The 20,666-nt window shown below is 35.3% G+C and overlaps 1 protein-coding gene across 1 annotated transcript; it reads right to left on the bottom strand.

Annotated features, from left to right (window-relative positions):
* Positions 1-1,097: 1,097 nt before the first annotated feature.
* LOC149483794 (beta-1,3-glucan-binding protein-like) lies at positions 1,098-20,577 on the bottom strand. The gene is made up of 8 exons (XM_089701952.1): positions 20,405-20,577; positions 6,121-6,345; positions 4,267-4,529; positions 3,639-3,769; positions 3,190-3,356; positions 2,680-2,904; positions 2,227-2,369; positions 1,098-1,282 (listed from the first exon to the last, which is right to left on the bottom strand). The coding sequence occupies exons 1-8, from the start codon at positions 20,526-20,528 to the stop codon at positions 1,100-1,102; spliced, it is 1,461 nt and encodes a 486-aa protein (XP_089558078.1). The 5' UTR covers positions 20,529-20,577; the 3' UTR covers positions 1,098-1,099.
* Positions 20,578-20,666: the final 89 nt, after the last annotated feature.

The following is a 20,666-nucleotide window of genomic DNA, read 5'->3' as shown; positions in this document are numbered from 1 at the left end:
TTTGTTTCTTTTACCTCACTTTGTTAAAATATCAGTGTTTGCCTATAAATGGCAAAATATATTTTTCAGCCAGAATAAAGTGACGTTAGAAACTAGCATCATTTGTTTACGCCATATTTTCGCGAGGAATTCTAAGAACCCATTTCAGCGATATTATTCTTTAAATAATAATATTTAAACACTAATATAATATATTCTAATTATGTACAAGTATGGTAGAACTGTAATTATTTATTTCTTAAAAAGTTATCGTTTATATTATAAACTAACTAATTATTCAATTAGAAATAGGAGACTCAATGACCTTTGTGTGTTTTATGCTTTATATTATTATTATATCAAATAATAATTGTCATTTGAAAAATATGAATTATAAACCTTTTTGCATAACGATGTCGCGCTGTTTATTTTGTTTTGCTCTCTTACACCAAAATTATTATTAAGTAATTCGTCTGAATTAACAGCTACCTATGATGCCATATATGGCACCTATTCTTATGGATGGCATTGTAAATAACTTAGCATTGACCATGAATATCTTGTTTGTTTCAGAATGTACTATTCTTTACGTGAAGAGATATAAAATGTATGAACTTGTATCATATTAATTAGACTTTATATACCAGCTGTACCGTGCGGTTTTAACCGAAAAAAGAATCCCCTTTTTCAACCCTTTAGCGGCCAATTTATTTAATTCTCATTTAATTTATAATGTTAGCACAGACTAATAATAATATACTACGTATTACAAATGTTAGTATGGATTCTGCAGGCTTAGGTAATGTGACATAAATTTCGTGTCATTTTTTTCAAAATAAAGATAATGGTAAAATGTTATTGCCTGGATTAAATATGTTAATTTAAATATTTAATTTTAAATATGTTAATTTTACATATGTTATTACATATGTAAAATTAACACATTTAATCCAACGAATTAATGTACATGGGGACTACCATGACGTCTTAAAGCAGTTCTAATTCCAGTGTAGGAAAAAGACAGAGATAGGTCGACTAGTGTCATCACCTTCCCACTTTAGAATATTAGTACTGCTTTAAAACAAAACAGAGACATTTGGTTGAAATAAAACACAAAATATCACAGAGCGTATATTCTAACATAATCGACATTCATCTGTGTTTGGTACCACGACTGGTACCAGGTGTCCTTCGATGTCCAGAAGTTATACATTGCTTTGCTGGCCCGATTCTTCCAAGGCTTTTCTGGTGCGTCTGCAAAATCGTGAACGCCTCCCACTCGAAGGCCGAGACTCACGTAAAACTGAAACAGAAACGAGATTTTTATTTCCTTTGAGGAACTGGTATATTCGACGCGGTTGGCGCAGTGGTAAAGTAACTGCCTACTGAGCCGACGGTCCCGGGTTCGATCCCCGGTCAGGGCAAATATTTGTGTGATGAACTCAATTATTTGTTCTTGGGTCTGGGTGTTATTATCTATATATGTATTTATTAAATATTATATTTATCGTCGCCTAGTACCCACAACACAAGCCTTAATTGAGCTTACTGTGGGACTAGGTCGATTTGTGTAATAATGTCCTATAATATTTATTTATTTATTTATTTATATTGTGGTACGTTATAAATACGGACGTTTATTTTTATTATCCAAACTTAATGTGAAATGTCCACATTAGATATTTTTTTCCTTGTGCGTTCAAACAAACGGAAAAACTCTTCAGCTTTATAATATTAGTATAGATTCACCATGAATTGTATCACTCAATTTAATATAAATAAAATTATACAGTGTAAATTATACTGATGCATTGCACCCGATAAAAGCGTACGATTGAAATAATCTATGATTATGGTTATAGAAAATCTATTGATGTTGTTAAAGACATGTTCATCGGATCTCGACGTGACTTATTTGATACCTATGTGATAATAATACACGTTCTTTGCCTTAACCTCATAAGCAGTTATTTCTGCGCCGAATCAAAACAAATAAAAGGCCGGTTTCTGAATATTAATTGATGTTAAAAACGTCCCATACCATGTTTTCAATATTTTCCTGTATATGACATAAGCTTTCTCAAAGATTTATCAAATCAATTCTCACTTCAGAAAGGCCGATGTCCGGTAAGGCGAAAGTGGGCGAAAGAGACTTGAATCTTGCCTCATGATTGAATATATTTCTATTCTTTAAAACTAATATAATAAGCATTTGAATGCTATAAAACTAGCAATTTATATACATACCATCTGATCAAGAGGAGCCATAACAGATCCCTTCAACCACGCAGCCGCATGGGGCACTGCATTTGCTTTGGCACTTGCAAAGAAACCTTCACCAGCGTCTATTGTACCGTATTGTTCACCATCTACTGATAGCTCGATGCCATCTGTGGAGAAAATGTTTAAATTGATTTTTGTTTCTGTTTCTAGTAAAATTTTGTTTGTATTTTCTACGGTTTCTTAAAATACATGACGTAATATGTGTATAGATTTTGTTATTTTTCATATGTACTTTTCAATAAGATTGTGTGCAATGGATTGCTTTTTCCATTATGAACATCATTTAACTCTATGTCTTATAATATTATATTTAATTAACCAATAATATGTGTTGTCATTTGTCATTCATAATTATAGACAAAAAAAACATTGAAGGCATAGAAACTTAAAAATCTTGACAAACTGTATTTTTCTTACCTGGTTTCCAAACTAAAGTATAAATATGATAATCCTTATTCCAGTTTTCGATACCAATCTTTTCCCTCATTAAATAGGACCGGTACGGTTCAGAATCAGAGAGGATTGGTCCTCCGTATAATTTCTTAGCAAATATCGGATTTCCTTTCGCAAAGGCAACTCGCATAAGGCCAGATTCATATCTAGGAATGCCGTAAACTTTGTCACGAGGCTCGAGATTCAATTCTGAAAAAAATAAATTATTTTGGATTTTTGTCAAAAGACTGAAAGCACTTCGCTTTCTTGGAAATAGGCTATTGTAGATTGTTTAAGTGTTTTGTGATAATTATTTCATACAATAGATACTATTAAATACTCTGAGCAGCTTTTTAATCAATAAGTAGCTTGAATAATTTTTAAGACAAACATTAAACATTAGCATATTGAAAATTTTTATGATTGAAATTTTACAATATTTTACAGGGATCGTTCATTTTTGCATAATAAGAAATGGTTAAGAAATTAAAATACCTGGTATCAACCAGTTGCCACTGGGCAATTTGGCACGTATTTCAATTTTGCCGAATTTGAAACTGAACTTGTTTTTAGTTGTCATTTTGCCAGTTATTATTGGTGGTAGAATTTGTGCCCCAGAAGCCTGTCGACTACATTCCGTAGTCCCAATTATACCCGTGCACCTATAAAATAATAGATATAAAATAATCAGATTAGAAAAATAACTTGGAAAAAAAATATATTCTAGAACGTTCAAGACTCTAGCCAGTTTTAAAACATCATCCATATCTTCTGGCTACGTTCTGTTTGTATGAAAATATACGTAACTTTAAATTATTGTCATCGATGATCAAGTTCAATGTGTAAAGCAGATATCATTGTTCCGAAAAAGCAGGATTATAAGCATGTTTGCTCATTTAATAAGTAATCAAAGCATGGTATTCTAATAGATAATGCTTCCTTACGTGCTTGATAAATCCAAAGACTGCATGAGGAATCCTTCCTGGTATTTATCTTCAGTAAGGATGGGAGAAATTGCCAAAGCACCATCTTCAATTTTCAAACTGTCTGGCATGTACAAGTTGAATGGATAATCCTAAAAAGAAAATATTTTAATTCATTGACTAATTATAAAAACTTATGGCAGTTGAAAGACCTGATATTAATTAAAATGGTGTCAAATTCGTCACTGATAATAAATATTAGATAAGATTTAGTCATGGAGACTAATAAAAAACTGAAATGCTTATAATTCATAAGAATAAACGTTTTATATGTAGAAGCTTTCAAAATATTTTTTTTACATCTTCCAAAATCTACGATTATGTTTACAGTCAGAGGTTCAGAACATTCTAAGTTAAGTACTTAATTAAAATATTGTTGTATCGTCAAATTCTTTACAGATGAGAAATATTTATTAAGTAATGGAGATCAATAAAAAACTGAAAGCTCTAATCCTCAAGAAGATTTAAAAATAAGGATCTTATAAACAGGCTTTTAATAATTAATTGTTCACATCCTGCAAAATTTACAATTATATTTACTATAGACACTCAAGAGTAAAGTTTAAAACAGTCTATTTTAAGTACTCACGGGTCCCTCCGGAAATTTGACTTCCACCTCCCAATTAGCAAGATCCTTAAGACTGGGCTTATCGAACTCTTCGTTGAACAGCAGTTGGCCAGTACAGATGTTGGTACGACCGTGGACAACGCTGGCCGAACGTTTGCAAGATGGCGGCTGGGTGGGAGGTGGTTGTGTTGATCCGGATGCTGGTATAACTGTTGGGCCAGGCGTTGGTGATGGCAGTGGTACTGTGTTCGGATCCACTGGTGTACCATCTTCTGTGACGTATTCTGTGAAGATTATGTTAGAAATAAATGTAGTTTTTACTTATATTTCAGTAGTTTTATTTTATTTTTTAAAAATGTTACAAATTTTTATCATGTATATTGTATACTACGATAAATACTTAGCCTACAAAAAGTATACGAAAATTTTGGAAAAGTGGAAATTTATTTTTCAACACAGTCTCCTTGTAGTTCGATACACTTAGCCCAGCGATGCTCCAACTTTTTTAACCCGTCCGAAAAATAGGTTTTCTCAAACTCTGCAAAATAGGCCTCCGTGGCAGCGATAACCTCCTCATTTGCTCCATATCTATTCCCGGCGAGGGATTTTTTCAGATTAGGAAACAGAAAGAAGTCACCAGGGGCCAAATCTGGAGAATACGGTGGATGATGAGGCAGCAATTCGTAGCGTAATTCGACCAATTTGGCCATGGCAACGGCAGACGTGTGGACCGGTGCGTTGTCGTGGTGAAACAGCACCTTTTTCTTAGCCAGATGGGGTCGTTTTTTCTTTAATTCGGCGTCGAAACGGCCCAATAAATTGGCATAGTAAAGCCCTGTAATTGGTTTACCCTTCTCGAGGTAATTGATCTAGTCAAATCCTTGTGAATCCCAGGAAACGGTGGCCATAACTTTTCCGGCCGATTTTACAGTTTTCGCCTTCTTTTGAGCACGTTCCCCGGTCTGGATCCATTGTTTTGATTGCTTCTTGGTCTCTGGTGTGTACCAGTGAATCCAGGTTTCATCGACGGTCACAAAACGACCAAAAACTCCCCTGGATTCTGCTTAAACAGCGCCAAACACGTCTCCGATGTGGACTCACGGTTGCGCTTGTTTTCCGGTGTGAGTAAATGCGGCACCCATCGCGCCGACAGCTTTCTCATGCCGAGTTCCTCGTGAAGAATATGATGCACTGTTCCTTCTGAAATGACTACAGTCTCAGCTAGCTCCCGAACCTTCAATCGGCGTTCTGTCAATACGAGACCATGGATTTTTTTAATGTTTTCCTCCGTAGCAGCTGTTTTTGGTGCGCCTGGACGTGGTTCATCAAAAACCGACGTACGGCCACGTGCAAACTCGTTGAACCAATTCTTGACGGTGGCTATCAATGGAGAAGAGTCACCGTACACAGCATCCAAGTGGTCTTTGATTTCGATGCGCTCTTTCCCGTCCAAAAATAGGAATCGAATCACCGAACGATATTGCTCTTTTTCCATTTTTGTAAAACCGATCGACACGTTCGCTTCCATAGGTTGTCAAATTAAAACAAATGAAGGGATTGGAATGAAAATTAAAAAAAATAATTAAAAAAGAATGAGCTACACTGTGGTAAACCTATTTTGAAACAATAGCGCCCTCTGGCGATGAGGCTAGGTACTTATTGAATGCACCAGGTAGCTTCCCTTTACCTATATGAAGCTGAGTCGGATTTTATATAGGCTTTCCTTTGTAACCTGTAAATCCCAATTCTTTTGCATATTGACTGTCAAGATTTTTTTAAATACTTCAATAACAAATTATCGTTAACAAATTATTATACAAATTTATTTTCTTTCGATCCACACGCTTATTCACGTGTTTTCGCCTGAAAACTTACCTGTAACAGTCCATTCTCCATTATCCTGCCTGTAACCCAGACCATCCTTGATAACGTAAGTCCAGAAGTAAATCTTATCTCCAATATTTAGTTTTGCGCTTCTATCTCTGAATATCCACTTTCCATTTTTAGGTTTTAATATGTCTCTTGACCATTGACCACCTTCTAGCCCTTCCATTTCTTCATTGAGCTTACCGTGAAATGCGAATAGGGAAAATCCATCGTCTGAAAGCAATTAATCTGGTTAAATCTTTTTATGGGACACATTTATATCATCTATATTAGGTAATAATAAGAGGACTTTTTGCTAGGAGAAATAAAAGAAAATGTAATTACTTCTACTAATCAATCAAAAGACACATATACCATGATGATTATTTTTCAGTAAATTGATATATTGAATTTAACTTAATGTAATGTTGTATTTTCCTGTTATTGAAGGTGCAGTAGACCATATTGTATTCAATTGTAAGCTATGTAAAATAATATAGACTGTATCCTTTGTTGGAAAATCATAAATATAAATAAATAAATAAATGATTGGTTCGAACTTCGAAGAGTGCGTGTCTACCTAACCATTTTACGTTACCTTATTTTAAAGGCAATCAATTGAACAATAAGAACTGATGAATTTCACTTCAGTGCTAATCTAACAGCGACGAAGATTTTGTTCTAAAAATCCAGGTTTTAAAATAGTCTTGAATTTTAAGTATCTGTCTTAAAAAGGGTTTAGATTATTTTACAAGGATTAAAATACATTCATGAACATTACTTATATAAATTTCACTACTCAACTCTTCTGATATAAATATGAAGCAGATTATAAAATATAAATAAAAGTGATCCATCAACCTATTTTTTGCATCAAAGAAATAAAACATCGGTGTTCCAAGTCGATAATTTTTCATTGAAAATTCTAGTAAAAGATCATCAGCAAAGTCTTTTTTTTGTATTTTTAGTGTTGGATTATTGTTCATTCTAAAAGAATTATTTATAATTCTAACGATACTAATGTAATATTTTTATGACTTGGTAGAATTAATAAAAACTGAAAAGTCTATTTTAAGTACTCACGAGAGAAATAAATGATTAAATCGTGTACAAAACCCGTCTAGACTTTAATTCCTAAATGTACTCGCAAAAATAAAAGAACAAACTTCACATTTATACGAACATAAGTGAACTTTTAAAGCAACTCATTTTTGGTCCGCCGTTGAGTGGTCCTGAAATTTTCTCGACATTTTTCAGCATTCGTTCGCCTGTTTCATTATAAACTACTGACTTCGCAATCAACAAACATTGAACAAAATTGCATTCCAAAACTTTGATTAGATCTCACGTAGGTGAAACGTGTATAAAACTCGTTATTTTTTGTCCATCATTCGAACCAGTTATTTAAAGATATATTTGCTTTTTAGGGTTCCGTACCCAAAAGGTAAAACGGGACCCTATTTTACTAAGTCTCCGCTGTCTGTCCGTCTGTCTGTCGTCTCCAGACTGTATCTCATAAACCGTGATAGCTAGAAAGCTGAAATTTTCGTGTTACCGTTGCTTCTATAACAAATAAAAAAATATTAAGGGTTAATCCCATAAATTATTTTCTATTATGGATGATAGTAGATAGATAGATAGATAGATAGATAAAACGTTTATTCATAGAACACAATCACACTTACAAATAAAACACAAAAGATAAAAAACAGTAAACAATACAGAAAACACTCATACACACAGAAATATTAAAAGTATAACAATTAAACCGTTAATGTGCACTGCGTTCTACGAACAGGCCTTGGCTCAGCATAAATGTCTGAGTTTTTTAAAGAAACCCGGACGCTGATATTCTGCCAATGCCTCTTGAGGGCAGAAAATTAAAATAAACTTAAATAAATGGATAGCAAGGGAGATAAAGGTTAAATATTTATAAAATTATAGTATACAATATCAATAAACATATAGGTACACAAATGAAAGGGAAATACACAATATAAGAAATAATAATAAACTTCAGGAACCAACAAGCATTCCACAGAAGGTGTAGATAACTCTGTGGGCTTACGCCTTACGGCGGAAAGACTGTGCAAATGAACAAAAATAAACTAAGAAAAAATAAATAAATATATCAAAATTATGGAACTGATTTTTGTATTCCTAGAAGGTAGTCTCGATAGACAGTTTTGAATCTTGATTTACAACAAATGTTGCGTATGGGCGGAGGAATGTCGTTCCAACATTTTGTTGCACAGTACTTGAAACTGCCGCGGAAAGCCATTGTTCTATGTTTTGGAATAGATAAAGTATTGGTACCGAATCTAATTGGGTTACAACCACGATCCTTTCGCCACGTTAGCTTGTCAAACAAGTAAGCAGGGCGTTTGGTCTTCAAAAGGTCAAATAGGAAGCAAGCCAGATATAATTTTTGTCTACCTTTCATATTCAGAATATTTGATGAATTCAGAAACGGAGTGATGTGAGATCTAGGTGGAACATTGAAACAATATCTAATGCAAGCATTCTGTATTCTTTGAATCAAATGTTGTGATCGCTGAAGAAGGCATGGCCCATAGGTGTTTATACAATAATTGAGTTTAGAAAGAACAATTGATTCGCACAAAAGTAGACGAAGATCAGTGGTTATGAAAGGACGAAGTTTGTAAATCACTTTCAAACGATAAAAGCAGTTACGAACAGTGTCCAGCACATGACTTTCGAAATTAAGATTGTTGTCAAAAAGTAGCCCTAAGTTTTTAGCCTCATCTACTTCAACGATTGGAATGTTGTCTATACATAAGGATAAACACAAATCTTTGATGGATCTCACCTGCCGCTTCGAACCAATTACCATAAATTTGGACTTGTTGGGGTTTAGTATCAATGAGTTCTTAGAAGCCCATGTAGAAACACGATCCAAGTCCTGCGACAACCCATTTAAACACTCCGAGGGATTATCACGACTTATTGGCGCGTACACCTGCAAATCGTCCGCGTAAAGGTGATAATTTGAATGTTTAATACACTCAGTTATGTCCGCAGCGTAGATGGTGAAGAGAAGGGGCCCAAGGATTGAACCTTGTGGAACACCGCGCGCAACCGACAGTACCGATGAAAAAGAAGATGTACCATCATTTTTTGTGATGACAACCTTCTGAGCGCGATGGGTGAGATAGCTTTCGAACCACTGAAGCGATGAGTCATTGAAGCCATAATAGGAAAGTTTACTAATCAAGAGGGATAAATTTAGAGAGTCAAAAGCACGTGAAAAATCGAGGAGTGTAAGTATAGATGCACTACCACTATCCTGGGTAGACAGGATATCATCAACTACCTTCAACAAAGCAGTACTAGTACTACGAGACTTTCTGAAGCCAGATTGGAGTTCCGGTAATATGTTATTTTTTTCACAGTACTCAACTACCTGATTGTAAACAATTTTTTCCAATAATTTGGAAAGATACGGGAGAATACTAATAGGCCTAAGATCTTTAAGTTCTGTGGGATTATTAGATTTAGGAAGTGGGCGAACAAGAGCCAATTTCCACTGTGATGGAAAAATTGAGGATTCCAGGGATTTGTTTATGATGGATGTTATTACTTTTAGTGTAGATGGCAAAGTGAGCAAAATCATGTCTCTGGATATATCATCTGATCCCCGCGCATTCGATTTAATAGAAACTATAAGTTTACCTACAATATTTTCATTTATAGTACTGAACTTAAAAGTATTTTGACAAAACCTGTGACTTTTGAAGTAGTTTAGTGTGCTTACATCTGCATCACCAGTACCAGGTATATTAAGAAAGTGGGTATTATGAAAATACTGAATATGTTTATTTGTTAGGGGACTATAATGCCCATCCAAATGAATTGTTTTATAAAGAATTGATTGATTTTTGCAATGAACAAAAATGGCATTGTATTGACATTGAATTATTAGGATTAAATTCTGGTTCCTTTACTTTTATTAGTGATAGCCATGGTAGTAAGAGATGGCTAGACCATTGCTTGGTGACACAAGCAACTAAGCTTACAATAAGACATTGTTATATACAGTATGATAGTTTCTGGTCTGATCACTTTCCTTTGATTCTTGAATGTGACTTGGGGTCTATAAATGTGAAGATATCAAGGACATTTCTTCCTTTTAATAAAATTGTATGGGGGGAACGGAATACTGAACAAATAAAAATGTATAACAAAAATTGTAATGATAAATTGAAATTGTTATCTTTTCCTGATGTATTAAATTTGTGTTGTAATAAGCATTGTAATGACATGGAACATAGAAAATTATTAGATAATATGTATAACAAAATTATATCAATATTATGTGACTCCGCTATTAGTAGTAGTGATGACCATAGGCATACCTGTAGGAGAAAAAGAGTTGTGGGGTGGAACCGACATGTGGCTCCAGCATATAGGAAGGCTAGGTCTGCCTTGCAAATCTGGTTAGACATGGGTCAACCACAATTTGGTAGAATATATGATGAAATGCGTGAAACCAAACGCATATTTAAATCACGTTTAAGATGGTGTCAAAATAATGAAGAAAAAATCAAAATGGATATTTTAGCAACACATAATACTAACAAAGATTTTCATAGTTTTTGGAAGGCAACAAATAAGTTAAGTGCAAAGCCAAGCCTTCCTGCTTCTATTGAAGGTTGTAGTGATCCGCATGAAATTGCCCATATCTTTAAATGTCATTTTTCTGTAAAACCTTTGCAAGTGGCTTCATGTGAAGAGGTGCCGGATGCTGAGACCTCCGATGATATTACTATTCGGTTCACTGATAAAGATATTCAAAATAGAATAAACTGCATAACTCGAGGGAAATCACCTGGTCATGATGGTCTCAGCATCGAGCATCTGCGCTATGCTGGACCCCACATGTCGCGTGTACTTGCTTTACTGTTCAATTTATGTATCAGTCATTCTTACCTGCCTTATGACATGATGAAGACAGTAGTTGTACCAATTGTAAAAAATAAAACCGGCGATCTCACAGACAAGGGTAATTACCGACCCATTTCACTGGCTACGGTGATTGCCAAGGTCTTTGATGGGATGCTTGAACCGCTTTTAAAAACCTCTATAAATCTACATGATAACCAGTTCGGTTTTCGAGCCGGACTAGGCACTGAAAATGCTGTCCTGTGCTTAAAACATGTCATCAGGTACTATACATCAAAGCAAACCCCAATCTATGCCTGCTTTCTGGACCTGTCCAAGGCATTTGACCGGGTGTCATATGAGGTCTTATGGAGGAAGCTTAGAGATTACCACTTGTCTCCTGAATTGATCAGGATTCTACAGTTTTGGTATGGTAACCAGGCCAATACAGTTCGTTGGGCTGGTGTTCATTCGGACACATTTAAACTTGAATGTGGGGTAAGACAAGGAGGGTTGACTTCTCCGACACTCTTTAACTTGTACATTAATGCACTTATTGTTGAACTTAGCAACACTCATATTGGGTGTCATATTGATGACACTTGTGTCAATAATATTAGCTATGCAGATGACATGGTCTTATTGAGCGCGTCAGCATGTGGGCTCCGTAAGTTAATTACTATATGTGAAAGGTATGCCGATGGTCATGGCTTGCTCTATAACGCATGTAAAAGTGAGGTTATGGTTTTCGAGGCAGGCCGGAAATCACCCCGGTCAATGCCTCCAATCACCCTGAATGGGCTTGTTTTAAAAAGAGTCAATGAATATAAATATCTTGGCCATATACTGACATCCGACTTGAAGGATAATGCTGACATAGAGAGGGAGCGTAGAGCATTGTCGGTCCGTGCGAACATGGTGGCCAGGAGGTTTGCTCGTTGTTCCACTGAAGTGAAATTAACACTATTCAGAGCATATTGCTCTAATTTCTACACGTGCAGCCTCTGGTATAACTATGGTCGTCGGGCATACAATGCTCTGCGTATTCAATATAACAACGCATTCAGAGCACTGATGGGGCTGCCTCGCCACTGTAGCGCATCAGGGATGTTTGCTGAAGCTCGGGTAGATTGCTTTTATAGTATAATACGGAAGAGATGTACATCTCTGGTGCGCCGGGTGCGGGGCAGTACCAACACTGCTCTAAAAATGATCGCAGACAGATATGATTGTGTGTACTTGCACCATTGCGAGCAAGTACACACATCCTATATCAATAAAAATAAAATGACATTATATAAATGGTAAATTGTAAAATGATAATATTTAAATAATTAATGTAATGTACTAACATAGTAATTAAGAAATTACTAACAAATGGACCTATGATGTCTTATCAATAAATAAATTATTATTATTATTATTATGTTTCTCGGTTCCATAATACTCGGGTACCACCAGAAGGACGGTACCCGGACTTTTGGAAGGCTTACGTGGGGACACGGATCCAACACGCAGAGGCCCTTTCGAGAATTTTACTGTGTTGTGGGACACCAGCCGCAGTCTGCCCATGACTGCACTATAGAGATACAGTCCTGGGCAGTCCGCGGCCGATGTAGGACTATTGTGAGAAATGGAAGCAAAATAAACCGGGCTATGGAATGGGATGCTACATGGACTGGAATTGGGGACTATGGAAACTATGGCACCTGCCTTTCTACTTAAGGGAAGTAAAAATTTGTTGGCAGGTGGTGACTCGCCCTCTCACTGTATGGGCCCCCGAAATAAGTCGCTGCAATAGTGCGACAAGGGGGCAACATATTGTGAGCAGCTAAGGGTGGAGAGGCGTCCCTGGACTTTAAACTACGATCACGCGCTCCCTGAGGGTCCAGCATCACGTGCCCACTCGCCACTTACGATTCGCATCCACCCTTCGAGCTAAAAGCTCTCGCGACTCCACTCTGGCCGGCCGCTTAAGGCAAGCCAGAGGTGGGGGTCCTGTCCTCGTCAGGCTTCACTCCGACCGGCCGGTGAAGGCAAGCCGGAGATGAAGACAGGGGCCTCCCCCGGGAGCACTCGGTTCCCGCGGGGTCGCTACTCCCCGACACCACGCCACAAGGTGTCCTGCGGGTTGACTGACTGCACGGATTATTAACAGCATTTGGGTCAGCGAGATGATCAGGCAGATCTATACAATTATTAAAACTGGGTATAACTTTACTTTTTAAATTTTTCCATAAAACCTTTGGATTCTGAATATGAGCATTAATGTGAGTATCATAAAAAGCTAACTTTTCTTGATACATACATACGTTTACAAAAGTTTTTAGCGATTTATAATACAATTTGTCGTCAGTTGATTTACTTTTACGATATTTAGAATGAGCTTCATCGCGAACTGACATCATAAGACGAAGGTTAGATGTCAGCCACGGAGTTTGGCTCTCTTTAACAGAGATAGTCTTAACGGTGGCGTGTTTATCGAATAATGACAAAACACTAGAATTAAAGGTATTCACCATATCGTCGATGTTTTTTATGTGACAAATATCGTCCCACGGAAAAGAAATAAGGTCATCGTTGAAAGCTTTACAGTTTATATCTTTTAGGGGGCGGTAACTAAAGAATTTAGTAATAGGTTTGGGTTTTTTTATTTTGAAATCAGCGAAAATCATAGCATGACCACCAAGTTCCGGTATGTGATGTACAGCAGTGGAGGAAACATTCATATTGGTGCATAGTAAATCAATTAATGAACGGAACCCTTCGCGCGCGAGTCCGACTCACATAATGTATAGTTTGTCTACTATTGCTTGTCGTAATTTGGGATCAATATCCTCTTTATCAATAATAATAAGATCCATAATTTTTTATGGGCGTGTCGACTGATCATTTAATACGATACTTCAAGTTATACTATTATATCTGACTGATTTAGACGTCAATGACCCAAATGACTACCAAAAAAACATTACCTGTGGGCTTTCTTCTTAATCCATACTAATATTATAAATGCGAAAGTAACTCTGTCTGTCTGTCTGTTACTCAATCACGCCTAAACTACTGAACCAATTTGCATGAAATTTGGTATGGAGATATTTTGATACCCGAGAAAGGACATAGGCTACCTTTTATTGCGAAATATGTACCACGGGCGAAGCCGGGGCGGACCACTAGTATTTCCATACATTGATAGTATGTTCATCTGAATATAAAGCGTGATCGTGGTTGACTCTACATTTAGCATGAAGTAAAAATTCTAACGAAATGTTTTAGTTTCAATCATACCAAAAATCCTTAAAAAATTATAATTCCCTACAACATGAACATCCTTTTGACGCAATAAGTATTTCTTATACTAATTTCATACTTTACAATGAATCATAAAGGATAGTATAAATCGCAAACAACTGAAGAGATTTGTAATACCTATTTTCTATTTATGTAAATAAGTTGTTTTCCAAAGATTTGTTGTATTAAATAGCACGAAAAGTGACGTCAAATAATTATACAATAGCACATTGAAAACCAATTAGCACAAACACACACAATACACAGTATCTTAATAATCCGAGTATATGCTTTCAACTTTTATCTCGTATTTACCACTATTACTGATTAATTTGACTTTACAACATTTTTCGCGGTTCTACGGTTGAAAGATGGCAGGCCTATTATTAACCGACTTCAAAAAAAAGGAGGAGGTTATCAATTCGGCCGGTATTTTTTTTTTTTTTTTTATGTATGTACACCGATTACTCCGTGGATTCTGAACCGATTTACGTGATTCTTTTTTTGTTCGATGCGGGATGGTGTCGAATTGGTCCCATAAAAATTTTATTCGGATAGGCCCAGTAGTTTTTATTTTATGAGCATTTTTGTCTTATTTGTAAATGTTGCAAGTGCAAGTTTGAATTCGGTTGTTTTTAACGCAGTTATTGACTTGTTTTCTTAATAAACTTAGAATAGATTTGAAAAATTAATTCGTTAGATAGTCCATTCATCGAGGAAGTCTGTAGGCTATGTATTATCCCAACCAACAAATCGTTGCTCTATAGAAGGGATAAGAACGTTTCAGAGGTGCTAACTGGTAGTTCTATAAGGGTGATAAGAACGTTGTATAAACCCCAAAGTGGCGCATTTATAAAGCCATTTGATGGTATTGTGTTGCTGTAGCAGCAACTCAGATGCCAATTGGACCTATAGAAGAGTACACTTATAGAATCGCGATGCTGTTATAGAGCGAAGTAGTGATATAAAAGGAACCGCGATGCTGTTACAGCGCGAAGTTGTGTTTTAAGAGTAACCGCAAATCTTTTGTAGCACGAAGTTGCGATGTACAAGTCACTGCGACGCTATAATTATAATATAAAACCGGCCAAGTGCGAGTCGGGCTCGCGCACAAAGGGTTCCGTAGCAGCAAATATAATAAATTACAGTTAAATCAACCTATCTCAAAAACTATAAGAGATACTTTGATCAAACCAAAAATCGTTGAAAGAGTTAATTAGCATGCATCACCTCTATTTTTTTTAGAATTTTATACCCCGTAGTTATAAAAATAGAGGGGGGGGGACATACTTTTTACGACTTTGAGAGCTGATATCTCAAAAACCGTTCACTTTAAGAAAAATGTTTTTTAGAAAACTTTATATCATTTTAAAAGACCTTTCCATTGATACCCCACACGGGTATGTACATCGAAAAAAAAAATTTCATCCCTCAGTTACATGTATGGGGGGCCCCACCCCCAATTCTTTTTTTTACTATTTAGTGTCATATTTTTGTAGCGGTTCATACAACACATATTCCCATCAAATTTCATCACTGTAGTACTTATAGTTTCCGAGTAAATCGGCTGTGACAGACGGACAGACGGACAGACGGACAGACGGACATGACGAAACTATAAGGGTTCCGTTTTTGCCATTTTGGCTACGGAACCCTAACAAAATGGTAAATCGTGTACCAATTGATAATACGAGTAAATGACTATAGGAACCATCATCGTGGTGTCGAGTATTAATTTTTGTTACACTGTTAATTATGTTAGATACGTAAACTGACTTGTGAATGAAATTTTACTGATAGATTATATGCATAATTACGCTGTTTTTTTCATGCCCCCCTCGAATTATTGAGTTTGAAGTAATTAAAAAACTAATTTTACACCAAATTGCTGTATAGGATGCCAAATAGCAACTCCGTGGCTGTTATACGTCCGCAAACGAACGTAGTTTTGACAACTGTCATGCCATATACTGGATTAAATTAGTAGGGTTCCCTGATGTAAATAGAAAACCCATAACATGTTTTATTTTGTATTTTCTAGTATAAATTCCGATTTTTAGATTCCGATCCCGAAGTGTCAAGCAAAACACTAGTGTCTGAATGGTCTGCTTCTGAATTATCACAAACCACATGATGGCTGTTAACTTGGTTCTGTTCATAGGATGTAACAGATTGTACGGAATCATTGTCCGTATTCGAAGCCTCACCTTGAATTTGTCTGGTGTCAATCGTTACTGAAGCTGCGATTTTTTTAAATTCATTCAATCCATGATTATTAAATAGAACCATTCAATTATTTACGAGACGGTGCTGACAATATGGCAGGTTTTTGTTGTTTTAAAGTGAAAGAAACTCTCTTATAGGCCGTATATCTCTCGTAAGTGTCGCATTTTACTACATTAATACGCCGTTTTTGTTACATAACAGAGTTATCAACTCTTTTATACAGTAAATCAGTCCTATAACTCTGACCACTCAGCTATTTAACCACTGCGTTATAATGGGCAGAAAAACACTAATATAATTCAATTAGGTTACAAAGAAGTGATATAAAACTCGGATATATCACCTAATTGCTCTATTATGGAGTTTCAGCAACCATGAAGATTCACAGTGCTATAATAGTAATAAGGAAAACCATTACAACACTAAATTGTCCTATTGTAGATTTTTTTACGCCTCTATAGGCATGGGACTATAAAGGTTACCCTAGAATCGTTTATTGCACTAATTTGCTGTAAAAAAGAGACCACCAGCGCTGTTATGTGATAATATCGTCCTGTTATTGCTGTACCAAAATCTGGATAAGATCTGCTCTATAAACGCCGTATAAAATAGTGATATAAACGTTTACATCACCTTGTTATGGGACAAATTTGCTGTGTATGATTATAGAGCAAAATCATCTCATTAAACGCTATTATACAACAAGCTTGTCACCGCGACACTGTTATACGTCATTTAAAAAGCTTTTTAGTGATGTAAGTTATTGTTATAGGACATCTTTGCTGGTTGGGTATCATCAAGTTATGACCAATAAGAGTACCAGGAAACCCGCGCGAAAGCTAGTAGGAATATAAAGTTAGAAATGTCGACACTTTTTCGAATCTATACCGTCTTTTAATCTTTCTCATTACTATTTGTTGCACTTATTTGATAGCAACTCCGCAACATATAGGTACATATTTGTAATTAGCTGTGCCGCGCGGTTTTACCTGCATTTCTCCGCTCCTGTTGGTCTTAGTGTGATGATATATATAGCTATAGCCTTCCTCGATAAATGGGCTATCTAACACTGAAGAATTTATCAAATCCAACCAGTATTTCCAGAGATTAGCGCGTTCAAACAAACAAACTCTTCAGCTTTATAATATTACTAGCGGTCCGCCCCGGCTTCGCCCGTGGTACATATTTACGTTTTCTCTACATAAAAACAATCCTCGTACTTCAAGGAATATAATAAAAAAAGAATTATCGAAATCGGTTCAGCCGTTCTCGAGTTATGCGCTTATCAACACATTTTGCGATTCATTTTTATATTACAGAGAAGATTAGTAATTAGTATAGATAAGTTGTTAAACAAATGTCTATCATAATTATGAGGCTCGTCCGGGTAATTAGGTATAATTGAATTAAGATGTCATATTAAAGACATACGTTTAGTCTAATAATAGTATCAATCATTTATCGGATTTGATTCAACAGATCTTAATGTATATTTTGACCTAACCTTTTGCATTTTATCGATTCTAAAGTAATCGATTTTCCTTATATTTTTATTATGTTATCCGGAGCTTTAACCTGTTTATAAGGCAATGAATATTGTTGTCATTAATTATATTATAACTGCGGTCGATATCCAGATATTTTTTCCCCTTAATTTAATTGAAAAAGAAAACATAGTACCAATATGGTCAAAAGGTTTTAACAAGTTCTAAGGTACCTAATATTCTCCAGGTTGGGTTCGGTAAGTTAGAATTTATTTCTGGATTTGATACTTTTGCAGCGGAATTATATTCTTATTATAGTCCATTGAAATGTTTAAAAGGTTGCTCTTTTCAGTGGACGTAAATTTATTACATTTTTCAAGTTATACGATTTGTATATATATTTTTGGATGTTTTGAATAAATTCAGTATCTACTAGAGCGACTTCAATAATTCTTTCGTCATAGGAAAGCTATATTAATCAACATAGGCCATATTTTTTATTTTTGCTATACCGGATCAAATCGAGCGAAGCCGGGTGAATTAGCTAGTATATTATACGAGACCATTAAATACGAATAAGCATTACAGTCTAGTCGAGAAAGTTAATGTTGAAATTGTAAAAATATTAAACTAACCATGAAAAGTGAATTAAAACTTTACCAGGTAGTTTTGAAGGAGCCGAATTTAAATTTAAACGGGGTGCTTGTCTTTTACAGGGAGCTTCGTAACTTTTTCAATTAACTTTTTGGCAAGTTGACAATTTTTGTCTCATTGAAATTTTTCACTTTTATGAACAATTGCTTTGTTAAACTTTTAATTAATTAAAAAGTTGGATAATTTGGTTATTAAATTAGGTCTGTTTGCATGGCATACATTTTTGTAAGACTCGTAAATAGGGAAGTTTTCATAAAAATATTATTTTAAGCTGCCGATTCGCTCGATCACATAGAAAACCTATAGAAAATAAGCTTTACTTTAAGTAAAAATACCTACTTCATTGAAAAAAAACAGCCTAATGGTTTCGATAGTATTTTTTCGTAATTGACCACAAAACATTTTGGGAGTATGCGAACGGACAATCTTGTTGAGAGTATCAAAGTTTGCACAATACAAATATCAAAAGCTTTTAAACATTATTTACTAAGAATATAAAGAATTTTTGCTACTACAATGTCATAACTATTTAGCGTCTATTTTATACAATAATTTCTTAGAAAGACGGCATGTGCGAATTTACAATAGGTATTTACTTTTAATACGTGTTATGGAATTTTATAACATACCTGTATTAAGTACCTACTTCTAACATGTTGGATATCATAGATTTCATCATGGCAGATTATTAGAAATCGATCTCAATAAAATTTACCAAGATTTACTCAGAATAATTACTTATGTTTATCGAATTCAACTACGAATACTAATTGCTAATACCTATCTAAATCATAAATCTCTATTAAAATCATTCAAAAACGAATATCTACCTAAATATGAAGCAAATATTAATTAAACATTCAAGGGATTTCTTTTACAAAGCTTGCAATATTTTTATAAATTGTAGGTAAGTAGGTAGGTACCTAAAATAGACTACAGGCCCGTGTTGAAAAAATTATGGGTCATTTGACCCACCACCTGACCTATCTAGAATGATATAAGAGCATAAAATAATAAGATTCAGCACTAGGACGTCACTTGTAAGCTGTCCACCTGAGTGCAGATGAGAATTCGAAGGTTCAGGTAGAGATTTTCTCCCCTTGTCTCCATAATTTTTGTACGGCGTTGCGGAATAATTGATTAAAAGTAGTATAGAAATAGTATGACACAGATGCCGTACAAAATCAAATGACCAAATTTACCCCGGCAACTGTCGAAAAATAAAAATAAATTCCGACTTTGTGGACCACCATTTTTGTACGGCATCTGTGTCATACTATTTCTATACTGCTTTTAAGCCATTATTCCGCAACGCCGTACAAAAATCATGGAGACAAGGGGAGAAAATCTCTACCTGAACTTTCGAATTCTCACCTGCACTCAGGTGGACAGCTTACGAGTGACGTCATAGTGCTGAATCTTATTATTTTATGCTCTTATATCATTCTAGATAGGTCAGGTGGTGGGTCAAATGACCCATAATTTTTTCAACATGGGCCTGTAGTCTAAAATTAAATAAACTTGACAATTCACAGCGAATTTCATAAATAGAAAAATAATTGAAAAGTTATTATTATTAAAAAAACTTTATCCCACTAATACAATGTAACCAGAAGTGAATTTATAATCGATTACTTAATATCCGAGTAAATCAACAAAAACAAAAAATGGTATAAACACAAACAATAAAATCCTTGTAATATTAGCGTAGAAGTGTAATAAATAAAAAGACATACCTGGTACCGTGACTCTGAGTCCTCTAGGATAAATAGCTTCTAATGTAGCGGGAGGAACTGTATATTGAGCTGCTTGGACATAGTATAGAAATGTTGAAACTAATAAAAACGTAATTCTCCCCATTGTGACGTCCGTTCACTCTGACGCCTGTTGACGGACTGAGGAAAACATCTTGGTATTATGCGCCTGAGCATCTTGTGGATAATGGAATGAATGGACCTGGTAAAATAATAGTTTGAATCTATTAATTCTATTCAATAG

Source organism: Colias philodice, chromosome 12 (genome assembly GCF_061535455.1).
Source record: "Colias philodice isolate Cphi_HAF_F1 chromosome 12, ilColPhil1 Martin Lab GWU primary, whole genome shotgun sequence".
In the NCBI taxonomy this organism is placed as follows: Eukaryota; Metazoa; Arthropoda; class Insecta; order Lepidoptera; family Pieridae; genus Colias; species Colias philodice.
The sequence above is the reverse complement of the archived record's forward strand: the minus strand, read 5'-3'. Positions and strand labels throughout refer to the sequence as shown.

Coding starts and splice junctions, on each gene's coding strand:
- LOC149483794 (XM_089701952.1), bottom strand. CDS start 20,528: ATGGGGAGAATTACGTTTTTATTAGTTTCAACATTTCTATACTATGTC. Junction 4,530..6,120: donor TGGAGAATGGACTGTTACAG/GTAAGTTTTCAG, acceptor TAATCTTCACAG/AATACGTCACAGAAGATGGT. Junction 3,770..4,266: donor TCAAATTTCCGGAGGGACCC/GTGAGTACTTAA, acceptor TTTTCTTTTTAG/GATTATCCATTCAACTTGTA.